This window comes from Chroicocephalus ridibundus, chromosome 6 (genome assembly GCF_963924245.1).
Source record: "Chroicocephalus ridibundus chromosome 6, bChrRid1.1, whole genome shotgun sequence".
NCBI classification, from domain to species: Eukaryota; Metazoa; Chordata; class Aves; order Charadriiformes; family Laridae; genus Chroicocephalus; species Chroicocephalus ridibundus.
In genome coordinates this window covers 43,899,064-43,912,359 of record NC_086289.1, presented here as the reverse complement: position 1 = coordinate 43,912,359, position 13,296 = coordinate 43,899,064, and the positions used below count along the sequence as shown (strand labels likewise).

At 61.6% G+C, this 13,296-nt stretch overlaps 2 protein-coding genes across 2 annotated transcripts; one reads left to right on the top strand and one right to left on the bottom strand.

Annotated features, from left to right (window-relative positions):
* Window positions 1-154: 154 nt before the first annotated feature.
* On the bottom strand, window positions 155-2,923 carry SLC51A (solute carrier family 51 member A). The gene is made up of 9 exons (XM_063337775.1): window positions 2,767-2,923; window positions 2,482-2,576; window positions 1,933-2,087; window positions 1,741-1,814; window positions 1,482-1,640; window positions 1,237-1,348; window positions 969-1,115; window positions 676-781; window positions 155-551 (listed from the first exon to the last, which is right to left on the bottom strand). Exons 1-9 carry the CDS (start codon window positions 2,799-2,801, stop codon window positions 415-417), a joined length of 1,020 nt encoding a protein of 339 aa, XP_063193845.1. The 5' UTR covers window positions 2,802-2,923; the 3' UTR covers window positions 155-414.
* A 1,885-nt stretch (window positions 2,924-4,808) lies between these two features.
* Window positions 4,809-5,990, top strand: LOC134517237 (uncharacterized). The gene is made up of 2 exons (XM_063338529.1): window positions 4,809-5,258; window positions 5,435-5,990. The coding sequence occupies exons 1-2, from the start codon at window positions 4,840-4,842 to the stop codon at window positions 5,988-5,990; spliced, it is 975 nt and encodes a 324-aa protein (XP_063194599.1). The 5' UTR covers window positions 4,809-4,839.
* The last annotated feature ends 7,306 nt before the right edge of the window (window positions 5,991-13,296 follow it).

Here is a 13,296-nt window from a genome sequence, read left to right as displayed (position 1 = left end):
AGCAGCACCCAGAGGTCAGTGTCACGGCTGGGTGTTGGGCACCCTGTGACAGCCCCATGCCGTGGCTGTGCTGGTCTGAGCTCTGTCTTCCTCCCCCTGTGTGGAGTGATCTCCCACCCAGCCTGGACAGGAGGTGATCCAGGTTTGGTCATCAACACGAGACTCGGGTACAAATTTATCTTTATTCAGTGCCAGACAAGAGCCCCTCCGTGCAGGAGTTGGCTTCACAGATCCCTTTGGCTTGTGGCCTTCAGGTTTCAGACCCTTTCACCCCACGCCAAGATGCCCATTCCCCCTCTGCCTCCTCTGCTGCCGGCAGCTCCCCAGGGCCAGAGGAGGAGGAGATGGTTGTACAGGGCAGACCGGCCCCCTGGCATCGCTCTGCCCCTCGGCGCCCACTTTGCTCCCCCCTGCTCACGCCTTGACCTCAGTGCCTGTGGGTGCGAAGCTGACGGGCTGGTAGCCTGGCTTGTCATCCTGCTTGCGGTAGTACATGCGGGTCACCACCACCAAAATGAAGGTTTGTGGGATCAACAGCTGCATGTTCATCTCTGGAAGAGGTAAAGGGTCATTGGGAGCTGCCTTCATCAGCCGTGGCCGTTCCCTGTGCCCCGCTCCACGCCGGAGGGCGTCAGCCAGGAGCAGGCAATGCCGCTTCCCTATCTCCCGACTTACGTTGCGACCTGGCCTTGGAGGAGAAGGGCGGTGAGCAGGCGATGCTGCCGTTGTTGGCCAGGATGCTGAAGATGGCGGGCTGCAGTGCCGTCAGGAGAAGGAGGATCTGCAACCACCAACACCCGAGATGGTGGGCACCATGCCACTACCAGGCTCCTGCCCTTCGCCTTCCCTGCTCTTCTGCAGTCGGACCTGGCTCTCACCCACCAACGTCTCCTGCCCCACCGTCTCCTCCTCATTCATGTGTGAGGAGTCCCTCACCCAGGGGGGAGGCAGGCAGGACAGGGGCTCACCTGGAAGCAGGAGAACTTGACCTTGATGTTCTGCTCCGTCAAGTGCAGACGGGCCTGCCGGAAAAGGATGCCCAGGGCCCATAGCCCGAAGAGGGTGGAGGCACCGACCACAGTGTTGATCCAGAGGGCCGCACTCTGAGCCGAGATCTGGGGGGGGACACATGCAGAAAACATGCCTGGGCTGATAAAGCTGCTGGGCAAGGTGAAGGCTGGTGGAGCTTCCTCATCTGGGACGTCACCCTGCCCATCCCTGTGCCCTGGCACTCACGTCAGCAGGGTTGTAGTTCCCATCGGTGAACAGGACCAGCCCCAGGAAGACGGCAAACACCCTGCAGAAGGCATACTGGAAAGTCCCCAGTAGCATCAGTTGAAGCTTTCTCCTGGCACAGCGAGAGAGACTGGTAGCACCCTAAGATCCCCGAGCCCCTGCTCAGGGACTTTTCTTCCACCTCAGCAGAAGCAGGGGGTGAAAGCCCTCCCCAGGGGCAGGGGGTTCCCCCAGCTCTCCCTCACCTGCTCATGGTGATTCGAGGCAGGCAGGGGCAGCAGCAGCAGCAGGGCCCAGTGCTGACCACCATGGGCACGTCCTTCAGGGCGCTGAGCACCGCCTCTTTCCCCCCGAAGCCCTCCACCATGACCAGCATCATGAGGTAGAAGCAGATGGAGAAGTACCTGGGCAGGAGGAGGAAGAGGAGGAGGAGGAAGGTAAGTCAAGGCAGGTCAGGCCCCATGGGCTCCCTGTTGCTCCTGCCCTGGTGTAGTCAATACTCACGCCGTGGTAGCCATCTCCACCACCATCATGGCGCGCGGGAACCACAGCCCGAAGCAGCTGACCACACACACAACCTGGGGGAGATGCAAGCTTGGCACACTGCTGCTCCGGCCCCCGCCATGGCTTGGCACCCCTTGGGTGGCCCTGGCCCCCTTGGGTGATGCCCCCCACCACCCCCAGGCCCCAACTCACCGTTGGGGCTGAGCTGCTCCAACAGAGGGTCTTCCTCTTGATGGGGCAGCGGATCTTGCGGGTGAGGTACAAAGCCTCTTCCACGAAGATCGCGACCGACAGCAGCGTCATGATGGTGGCGAGACCCATAATGGTGAGTTGGGCCACGTCCAGGTCTGCCGTGGAGGGATGAGAAGCTGGCTTCATCCTGTCTTGTTCCCCCTGGGGCCACCACGGCATGGAGCTGCCACCCGACCCACCACTCCACAGGTTTGGGAAGCCCCTTGCCACATCCTCAGCACTTCTGGCCATGCCAGAGCTGGTGCTGTTGCCCTGCTGCTCCCATGTCCCATGTCACCCGTGCCGGTGCTGGCCCTACATGGGCCACCCCTATCCCTGCAGGCAGGACTATGGGGTAGGAGGCTGAGACCCCGGCAGCGCTGCACTGCCTCCCCCTTCCTTGGGGCTGCTCCCTGCCTGCCCCCACTGCCGCCACCCTCCCTCCTTCATCCCTGTCTTGCTCCCACCAGCGGCAAGAGGAGGGTCCCCCCAGCTGGTCCCCCCGCTTACGCTGCAGCAGCTGCTGGGAGGTGGGTGGCAGGGAGAAGCAGGCTGCTGGCACGCTGAAGTTCCTGATCAGCATCTCCACCAACGGGCGGGGGAACCTGCGGAGAAGAAGGGGAGCGCTGCACAGGCCCAGCAGGGACACGGGGACACCCAGCCCTGCAGGGTCCCTGGTGTCCCCTGGCCAGCTCACCTCACCCCCAGGCACCTCCCTTCCTTTACAGAGGGAATAACCCAAAAACCTGCTCCAAAAAATTGGATTTGCCTGGCACGGGGCTCCCTGACACCCACCTGGGGTCTTCTGCCAGCTCCATGGTGGGGTCCATCCTGCTCTGCTCCTCCCCGGCTCCGTCCCAGCGGCTGTGGGGCTGCTCGGCACAGCCTGCCTCGTGTCCCCTCGCCGGCCCGCGGGGTCAGAGTCCCCAGGGCAGGGACCGCGGCAGGCCGCCACGCCTTGTTCCAGTTTAACCAGCAGCCTCCAGCACTCCCCTCCCATTCCCGCCGCTGCTGGCGCCCATTGGCGTGCCCCCTCGGCCGCCCGGTTATCGACCCCGGGGTGCCGGAGAAGGTGGTTGTCACCCGTGCCGCTGCGCCTGCGCGTCCCCAAAGCGTGGGGAGCAGGGCACCTGTGCTGGGGTGACGCTGCCTACGCACCCCCTCGGGCAGCACAGAGATGGGCTTGCGGTGCCAGGGCATCCCCGTGGTGCCATGCAGGGTCCAGGACTCGTCCTCGTGTCCCCCACAGCAGCGGTGGCCAGGTGGGAGGTGATGCCGTGGGAAGCCTGCCAGACCCTGCGGGGCTCTGTGGGCTGTGTGAGGAGTTTGCAAGGGCTCAGCTCCCAGGAGCCCGAGGCTGAGCCCTGCTGAGAGTGGCTCCCACAACACTAGAGGGCCCAGCGCTCAGCGCCACGGCATCTTGGGACAGAAGCAGAGCCTGGGCATGGAGAGGGGGACGGCAGGCTTTCGGGGGGGGGGCACACCAAGCGGGGAGTTGGGGCATTAGTCATGGCGAGCAGTGTATCCTTGCCCTAGATGGATCTCAGCATCCTCATGGGTCCCAGGGGTGCCCATGGCTCCTGGTGTCCTCCCAGCACCCCAAGGAAAATGAGCGCTGGTTTGTACTGGGTCCCCAGGGACCTTCAAGCCCCCTGGCAGCGGGCTCCCGGTGAAGCCAGAGTGGCACCAGCACCCCAAAAGGGTCGCCAGCATCCTGCCGTGGGAGCGGGATGCTGCAGTTGTCATGGGAATGGGATACAGGGCGGGGGGATGCTGCAGTTGCCATGGAAATGGGACAGGGGGTGCGAGGAGGATGGGGATGCTGTGGTTGCCACGGGAATGGAATGGGGGGATTTGTTGCGCTGTGGCTGCCATGGGAGCAGGATGCTGCCTATCCTGGGGCGGGGGCCCTGCGGCTGCCCAGCCCACCACGGAGCTGCTCATCCCCCTGCATTTCAGCAGCCTCATCTACCTGCTCCCTGGTCTCCTTCCTGTAAGTCACCCCATAGCCACAGCCCAAGCCCCATCCCGGGGCCGTGGGGTGGCAGAGCTGCTCTTTCACACCAGTGTCCTCGAGACTAGAGCCAGGCCATCAGCTCAGATGGTCTGGATCTGCGTCCTCTCCCCATCAACACCTCCCGGCTCCAGCGGCCCCTGGGGCTGAGCACCCCAAGGCTCTCTGATCGCTCTCCGCCTCTCCCACTGCAGCCCCAGCCCTGTCCTCCCCATGCCCTTGCTCTGCGTGTCGCCCTGCTGGTCCCCAGCTCCACCACCATCCTCTTCCTCCTGGACCAGCTTGGTCCCGCTCAGCTTAGTCAGCCTGGGGCTCCTCCAGCTAGCTGGGGTCACAGGGGATCAGGGGCTGCTCTGGGGTGGGGTGGCCCCAGGGGCCTTGGTGGCGACACAGTCTCCCCATGTGTCTCCTGCAGCGGTGGCCTGGGAGGACAGGCTGAAGCAGGGGCTCTGCAGTACAGCGAGACGGTGCTGCCGGAGAGGGTGCCACCGTCACAGCTGGCCACACGTCCTCCACTGCCCCCACTGCGTCTGCCCCGTGGAGGTGAGGGACATGGGGCACCCTGGGAGCCAGGGGGGTTCTTCATGTGTCCGAGGTGCTGCCCACCCCATCAGCCCCATTAACCAAGCCCTGAACCTCTGTCCCTACACACTCTATAGCCCACCCTGTCCTGCCCTATATACTGCACCCTCGCACCTAACCTGGCACACTGCACCCTGTAAACCCCACCTGTAGCTTGCATGCTCAGGCCTACATGCTGTGCCCCATATGCCCCCATCCCTATACATCACACCTTGCACACCCAGCCTTGCTCCCTGCAGCCCCGACACCCCATACCCTACACCCAGCCCTATATGTTGTGCCCACACGGCCCTCCCAGTTGCACCATCTACCCCTGTCCATACGTCCCGCATGCTGCACACCCACCCCTGCGCGCTCAGACACCCCGTGCACCCACCGACACGCTCACCCCCGCCTTGCACGAGAACACACACCCCCCCTGCACACACAGCCCCTGCGTGTGGCACTGGGCAGAGGGCAGCCCCATGGGGTGCATGGGACCCACGGGGGGCTCCCCGCTCAGCACCCCTGTGCCACACCAGTTTCACCAGCATCGCCTACGGACGAAGAAAAGTGTCAGCTCCTACAACATCTGCTGCGTCTGCCTCCTCGTGATGGTCGCTGTGGGCTGTGTCACGGCAGTCCTGCTGTCCTGCTTAACCTACCTGGTGATCATCCCCCTGTGGTCCGTCGCCATAGTGTTGATGTGCACGTATCCTTAGCCCAGGGAGGCAGAGCCCTGCCCTGGCACGCACATGTGCTGCACCACCCAGGCTGTCACAGGCACAAGCCTATTCCCCTGCCTGCACGTAGCCCCGGGGCCAGCACCACCCATAGGTGCCCACTGCTGCCCACCTGTGTCTGTTTGTCCTTGACTCACTGCTCCAGCATCATGATGACCCTCTTCGCCATCATCTGCCTGAGCCTGATTGAGCCCTGGATCCCCTACGCCCCCCAAGCACAGCACGCCCCATGGTGCCAGGTACGGCTGCAGGGCATGGAGCATCTCACCAGCCTGGGAGGGGGATGTAGGACATGGCTGGGCCCCAAACCCAGATCAGGGGGGCAACCCCACGTATCGATGCTCTGCATGAGTTGGTCCCACCATGCATGGCACACACGTGCATGGGGAGGCTCCATCGCTGCACACACTCCCCTCCCGGTGCCAGAAGCACTGGTGACACCCAGCAGCACTGACCTACCTCCATCTGCACCAAGCCCCCAGCCCCATCACCATGCCCAAGCCCACCCCATGTGGGGCCAGGACAATTCCGTCGCACCATCCTGCTGTGGGGCTGGCTGTCACCACCCCAGAGCTGCCCCACAGTGGCACGTAAGGCTCTCCCCGCTGCAGCCCACAGCCCTGAGCCCTCCCTGCGCCAGCAGGACAGGACGTGCCTGTGACTTGCTTGCTCCGACCTGCCCTGGGACCTGGCGGAGATGACTGTGGAGAAGGGAAATGCATCGGGATGGGGCAGCCCGGGGTACCCCCAACTTCTCCCCTTGTTCCAGCCCCTGTCCACGCTTGGGGTGAGCATGGACCCCACCAGGGTCCATGGCCACCCTTCTCCCCGGGTCACCCTTCTCCACACAGGCTGCTACCATGGCCAAAAGCTGGCAGGACAGGCAGGACCCAAGGGCAGGTGAGCATCCCCTGGCATAGGCAGGACAGGGGGGCCACGCAAGGCTCCTGCCAAGCCCCACCAGCTTGACCTCAGTCCCAGACCCCTGGGATGCTGCAAGGCAGAGCAGCACCGGGCACGGGGAGCCCCTTTCCTGACCAAAACCCCTTCAGGAGAGGAGAGTGGAGCACCGAGACAGGAGCCATGGCACCTAGGGCATGGGGGTGGTTTGAAGGCTCATGGCCCCCTCAGCATCGGGGTGGTCATTTTGCCCCGAGGACCTGGCAGAGGGGCCAGCAGTATTAAGGGCAAATCTCCCCGTTTGCTTGCTTAGCTTTTTTATTTTAAACAAAACTGTTTGACCATTGAAATCCTGCCCCTCAAAAAAAGCCAAGCAGACCCTCTCAGCATGCCTGCATTGCCCACGCTGCTGCTTTGTCAGCGTTCCCCGATACTTGGAAAAGCGCTCGAAATGCAAATATTTGCACAGGTTTTTAGACAGTTTTCCACCCGTCTCTAATTCTCTGCGGTTATGGCCGGAGGGGCCGATCCCGGCAGGCATGGTGGGCTCCCAACCGACCATCACCAGCTTCCCCATGGCCAGGACATGGCGGGGAAGGAAAATCCTGATTCAAAGCCCTGGTAGGAGCCAGTAGGAGGCCAAAATGTGTTCCTCCTCACACTCTTCTCTCCCACCCAGAGCCTGGAGCCATGGTCAACAGCGAGGACGCTGAGGAGTGAAACCCTCTCGCCCAGCTCAGGCTGTGGTCCAACTGGACAAGCGGATAATAAAGACCTTCACTCCAAGCTTCTGGTGATCCGTGGTCACTGCCATCCCAGGACAGAGAGGGACAGACTCTGCTCCACGGGATGGAGTGGCCAGGACGCTCCCTCTCCCAAGGGACATCCCTAGCTCTGCCCAGTCCCCGTGCCAGGCAGGACCAGCTCCCCGAGAGCAATGGGACCCCGTGGTGTGGGGGGATGCCTGGCACCCACCTCTGGGGGAAACCACGCTCCAGGAGCACCTCACCATAGGGATACCCACTCTCTGCATGACCACAGATGACCCTGGTACCCCCCCACCCCAGGCTTTACGGGAGAGCTGGTGTCCCCAACCCACCAACGTCCCGGCAGCACCCTGCCGAGCTGTGGGAAGCAGGAGGGTGGGGGCGACTCAAGAGAAACAAATAAAATGTGGAACTTGTGAAAGGGATAGGAAAGCCTTTCCCAGGGCGCTGGCCCCGTCTGTCCCCTGCCCCGGCCCCCGCAAGCTTTGCCCCAGCAAGGAAACCACTGCTGAGAGTTTGATGGAAGTGGATGGGGGGAACAGATCCTGGTGACAGTCACAAGAGGCTGCTGCCACCATCCGCCTTCACACGCCCCACAGCAAGCCCAGTGTGATGGCCTTGCCTGGACCCCTGCAAACCCAGCAGCATCACGCTCGTCACCGGGATGGGAGAGGGGTCCCAGGACCCTCCAGCGTCCCCCTGGGATGGCTGCATGGGGCCACGGGAATGTCCCCAGACCTGGCCCCAGCGCAGCAGGGATGGGGCTGGCTCCCCTCGGCCCCAGGTCTGTAGCCACCCTGCTGATAGGGATGTTGGGGAGCCCTGCCCACAGCTGGCCCACAGATAAGGCCCGTGTGGTCCCCAGCGATTGTGCCAGGAGGCAGCCAGCGGGGTGGGAGCCACCGTCCCCGGGAGATACGGCCGGGAGGGTGCAGCGAGCGAGGAGGGCAGGGGGGCTACTGCAGGGGTGTGAGACACTGGGCCCCCACGGGTCCCCTTCTCTGGGCAGGGGAAGGCTCCCTGGCTCCCCCGAAAGCACAGCGAGGGTGGCACAAGGTGCGGACCCCTTGGCAGAGCAATACCCCCCCTCAAATCCTCCCCTTCCCGGTGGGGAGCAGGCCCTCTGCCAATGCAAAATACCTCCCAGTGCCCTGCAAACTCACAGGGCTGCATCACGGGCTCGTGGCGAGGCAGGGGCAAGAATACCACCGTGCCTCAGTTTCCCCATCTGTAAAATGGGGTAAAAGCCCCGGCAGCATGAGGGCAGAGAGGGCTCAGTCTCTCATTGCTCCAATGTCCAGGGAGACTCATGCCAGATGTTATTTATAGACCGAGCTGACATTTCAGATGGGGACACGCTGTCAGCTGCCTCAAGGTCACGGGGAGAAACGCCGGCCTCAGAGGGGCTCAGCGGGGTCCCGGGGCAGGGAAAAATCCCCCTTCTCCCAGCATGAGGGGGTAAGAATCATTCCCACCAGACACACCAGGCGACCCCTTCCGCAGGCCCTCCGCGGCGGGTGGGACACACCAGTGGAGTGGCCGTGGGGCAGCGATGGCGGGACTGTAGGCGTGCAGCACGCTGAGGGTGTCACCCCCAGACAGGGCTGTGTCACCAGTTCCCCCTCCCGGGCGCGAGTGCAAGGGAGGCTGGGGATTTTCGCTAACCAGAGGAGCACGCTGCTTCACGGAAAAGCCACCCCCGGCACTTCTCGTCCTCCCCTCCCTTGCCTTCTCGAGAGGCAGAAGCAGTGCAGAGGGTGCGTGAGCAAAATTCCCCCCCTGTACCCCGCTCCCCGCCAGCCCCAGCTCACAGCCGTGGGGCCGGCTCCTGTGACAGCCCTGGTGACACCCTCCTGGGCAGCTCTGGGTGCCACCATGGATGCTGCCACCCTGAACAGGCTCCTGTGCCCCAGGGCCAGCTGAGGAGGGAGGTGGGACGTTGGCACAAGTGGAGGCGTCATGGAGGGGTGACCCCCCGGGGAACTCGCTCAGTGGGCGCTCAGCAGCCTGACGCTGCAATTCATGTCAGCAAAATGCCTTTTCCTGAAACTGCTGAGTCTTCTTGACCATATATACATATATTTTGCTGTTGTTGTTGTTGTTTTTAACGGAAAAGCCATACACACCTATACAAACACACACATATATATACGTATATGACATATGTATATGACGTATGTACAGTATAGGATCTTATGTAGCATATATATCGCAGTGAGGTGGGCTGGGTGTGCCCTCAAGAAAGGAAGAGCTCCTCGGTCTCCTTTTCTGTGTGCTTTTCCTCCCGGCAGCCCCACGTCCGTCGGTGTCACGCTCAGCCGGAGCGGAAGCGACCGAGCCGCGGGGCTCAGCATGGTGGGGGGCTTTGTCTCCTTCAAAGGGGACGAACAAACGGCCGGCGGTCCTCAACGCGGCTGGGGGGATCCTGCGGAAATACCGCAGTCGACACCCTCGGGCGACGCTTCCTCCCGGCTCCGAGAGGCTTCGGATGCAAAGAAGCGTTCTGCGGCCATAAGGCAACGTCTGCCTTTCCAGCAGGCGGCCCGGTGCAACGACGCCGGTTTCCTAGAGCCGCCGCCAACCTCCAAGTGAAAAGGCACCTTGTTTGAAAAACAGAGGGGCTTTCTTTCTGCCACAGCCACCTAAAATACCGCGCTCCGCTGCACATGTGTGCTTTTTGAGGATGACGGGGTAAAAACACACTCGGCGTGGGCCGCAGGTATTTGCTTTGGTTGGGAGTTTTGTTTTCATACCCGTCTGTCTCCTGCAAGAAGTTCACAGGTGAAAATGCTGAGGCTTTTAAAAAGCCCTGCCTCAAACCGACAAATATTTTCCCAGAGAGGCAGCAGAGACGCGGTATGTTTGTGGAAGCGGGGGGTGCTGCTCCCCGGTGGCCCCGAGCCCTCCTGGCTCCATGACACCCACCCGCCAGCGTCGGCCACCCCACGGGGACACCTGCAGTGGCCGTGGGTCGGGCATGGGGAGCAGTCCCGCTTGCCAGGGGAAACCCTTCATCCCCTCGGTGGCTCTTCTTCAGCAGGGCAAGGCTGTCCCCGAGTGATGCTGCCTCCCGTCGCAGGTGGGAGGTGGAAAGCATCCCAAGCGCGGTTCAGTGGGAACCAAGAAAAACACCTCCCTTCCGCTCCTGTTGCCTCCGCCAGTGCCGGATCCACGCCAGGGTGCCGGGCCAGCGCTCCTGCCCCGCTGCATGCTCCCTCTTGCTTCGGCAGGCAAGCGGGGCGGAGGGGCGGGAGGGGGTGGACATGCCCGGAGAGGTGTGGGCACACACCTGGGGGCCCGTGTCGGGTGTGGGGCATACATGTGGACTTACGTGTGTGTGCCCATAGTTGAGACACGGATGTGTGGGTGCGTGTGGTTTGGTCCACCTGGCCGGCGTCCACGAGCACGCCACCCTACTGGGTGCGGGGAGTCGAGGAAAAGGATGGAGGCGTCCAGCATCGCCGGCTATAGCTCGCCTGACAGCAAAGCAACGCTCAGCCCCAGCCAAGGCTCTCTCCTGCTTCTCACTTCTTCCCCCAGGCCCATGCCCAGGGATAAAGCAAAGGGACAAGGCATTTCACCCCCAGGCTCCAAGGGCAAGGAGGAGGAGGAGGAGAGGAGGGAGGGCTGGGGCAGCACCAGTTGCTCCGGAGAGGTGTGCACGGTCACAGGCACCTTTGCCCCTTTTGCATCACAGGGTAATAAATAAAACCGAATTCACATCTGGAGGGAGCCATAAAAGCCGCTGGGACGTGCACAGGCAAAAGAAAGGTGCTTTCTCCAGGGAGGAGTAATCGCACCCAACAAAACCCACGGCGGCACCCGGCTGAGGAGGGAGCCAGGGAGGGTGCTTGCAGGGGCACAGCGGGCTCAGCAGCCCCCAGGGCACGTCTTGTGGACAGACTGAGCCAAGCAGAGCTAAAGAGGAGGCTGAGGCTGGAAACGGTCCCTGCTGACCACTCCTTTTTGAGCCAAGGGTGACTAAAAGACAGGAGGTAAGCACAAATAGCAGCCCGCTCTTCCCTGGGGAAGGGAGCAGGAGAGCTTGTTTCTATTGGCTTGACCAAAGAGGTTTTTTCTTCCACTTTCAGGCCACATCGAGACAAAAATACAAACTGACATTTTATTTCCCCCTAGGGTAAAAGTCAGCTTTTCCCACCGAGTAGGGGCCCGGCCCTGCTGTGTGTGCATCCCAAACGACGCCTGCCAAAACAGGGGGGGACAGGCAAGATTGTGCCTCTGTGTAGCCCACCACGGACATTTGCCTTTGCCACCCTGTCCCTTGCAAGGGGACATGGGGGGACAGTGCCTGCCCAGGGCTGCAGGCTGTCGCAGGGCAGAGCAGCTGGGATGGGAAGGTCAGCAATTTGTCAGAGGCATGGGGCTGCTTATCTCTTGTTTCCAAGAGCTGGGAGAGTCACAGCCCTTCTCCCTTGGAAATTTGCCCCTGATACACTGACCTGCTTCACGTGCTCCACGGAAAATGACACCCCAGGCTCAAGTTTAAATCATCCGTGCCCGTTCCCTGCCTGTGCCCGGGAGCAGGGTCTGGCTACAAACTGCAGCCCACGGATTTCAGCTCAGCCCCTGGTACCCTGCAACAGCCCAAGGGAAAAGCACGACACCGCCCCCCCAGCACCTGAGTGCCCAAAGCATCCCGAAAACATCCCGAGCCCTGTAGATCCTGGAGACGGACCAAGCTCCCCTGGTTTGAGCACCACGTCTCACCCTCTGCTCTGTAAATAAACCTACAAGGTGCATGGCGTCATCGCCTGGGCCCCCATGGCACAAAGCTGGCACGAAGGCAGCCGCGGGCAGGTGTCGCAGCTGCCACCAGCACAGATAAGGGGCAATTAGCAGGTAGGGAGAAAGCTCCCGCTCCCCCTGCTCAGCCCAGCCATTCTAATCCCACCCCAATTAAAGCCCCCTCTTTGCTTTCAGATATTGCTGGGAAGGATTAATCCGCCATAAAACAAGGCGCTTCCAGCAGGCAGACAAGACAAAGCCAAATCTCGGGTTGCAAAAGGCTCCGGCACCTGCCTGGGAGCGTTTAATTACCCTGACAATGGCTTGAAAAGCAGAAAAGCCACCGAGGCCAGGAGAGCCCTGCAATCAAAAACGCACAGAGGAGGCACTGGCTTAGCCTGCTGCTCCCGGGTGCCTGAGGCTGGAGCCTGCAGGATTCAACCCTTTCCCAAGAGCAGAACCACCATCCGAGTCCCCTCTTGGGGACACTTTTTCCCTGCAGAGCTTGCAACGCTGCACAGGGTGCTGGCTGCTTCTTTATGTTGGTTGGTGGTGTTTGTTTTTTCTTTTTCCTTTGTCCTTCGGGCTGCTCTTTTGTCAATAAATGCACTTTCTAAAAACACAAAGCAGTGGACAGGTCTAATCTCCAAAGTGACACGTGCCCTTTATCACAGAGAGTGGTTCCAGCCGAGCAGGCTGGGGCTCTCCTTTATCCAAAAGTGGTAGCGTGTGCACGCATTGCAGAGAAAATCAGGGGTAAAACTTTCCCAGGTTTTCCAGCCCCTTCCCGGGCCCTTTTGGGAGCATAGGAGTGAGCAGAGAGGGACTCTTGCAGGACTGAGGTATAACGGACACTGCAGAGCCCTGTCGGGCAGGCGGATGCCCAGGGCACAAAGCAGACCCCTCTCACCTTATCTTCACATCCTTTCCTGGCTCCATCCAGACATGGCTCAGGGCTCGGCTTTCCAAGGCTGCTGGCGGGGGGGTAACAGTCATTTTCCTTCTGGCTACATGGGCTTCTCCAGCGAAACACCACAATTTGTGGATGGCATCCCTGGCTTTCTAAGATTCAAACCACCGAGTCTGGAAGGGAAAAACCCCGACAGCTCCTGGCTGTGGCAATCGCTGATTCAAGAAAAGTGCTTGTGAAATTGCACGCTTTGCAAAAAAACGACCTGAAATGCCTGCCCGGAGGTACGCTGGAGGCGGAAAGAGAGTGGCTCTGTGCTGCGCTCCAGACACAGATCAGCGAGGGCCAAAAGAAAGTGGGACTGAGGAACCCGTGAGAAACCCATGATCTGGAGGCAGAGACCCCAGGGCTGCGTCCCAGCTCCCCCATGGGCCCTCTCCCCGCTGCCGTCTTTTCCCTTTCCGCTTCCCACCGCTCCAACCCTCTGCCCCTTGTGCCGACGCAATGCCGGGGCCAGGTCCACGGGCAGCCATCAAACACAGGGGCGAGACGGGACCTTTGATGTGCCCCAGGGCGGCCACGCTGCCTCCCCCTGCTTTTCAAAGGCCCGTCCTTGGCCATTGTCCTCGCATCCTGAGCTTGTTTGTACACTCCTCCGACATCCCCAGCCCCGCAGCCCCCCTG

Coding starts and splice junctions, on each gene's coding strand:
- SLC51A (XM_063337775.1), bottom strand. CDS start 2,801: ATGGACCCCACCATGGAGCTGGCAGAAGACCCCAG. Junction 2,577..2,766: donor GAGCTGGCAGAAGACCCCAG/GTGGGTGTCAGG, acceptor TCTTCTCCGCAG/GTTCCCCCGCCCGTTGGTGG. Junction 1,116..1,236: donor GGAACTACAACCCTGCTGAC/GTGAGTGCCAGG, acceptor GTCCCCCCCCAG/ATCTCGGCTCAGAGTGCGGC.
- LOC134517237 (XM_063338529.1), top strand. CDS start 4,840: ATGTTGTGCCCACACGGCCCTCCCAGTTGCACCATCTACCCCTGTCCA. Junction 5,259..5,434: donor GCCATAGTGTTGATGTGCAC/GTATCCTTAGCC, acceptor TCACTGCTCCAG/CATCATGATGACCCTCTTCG.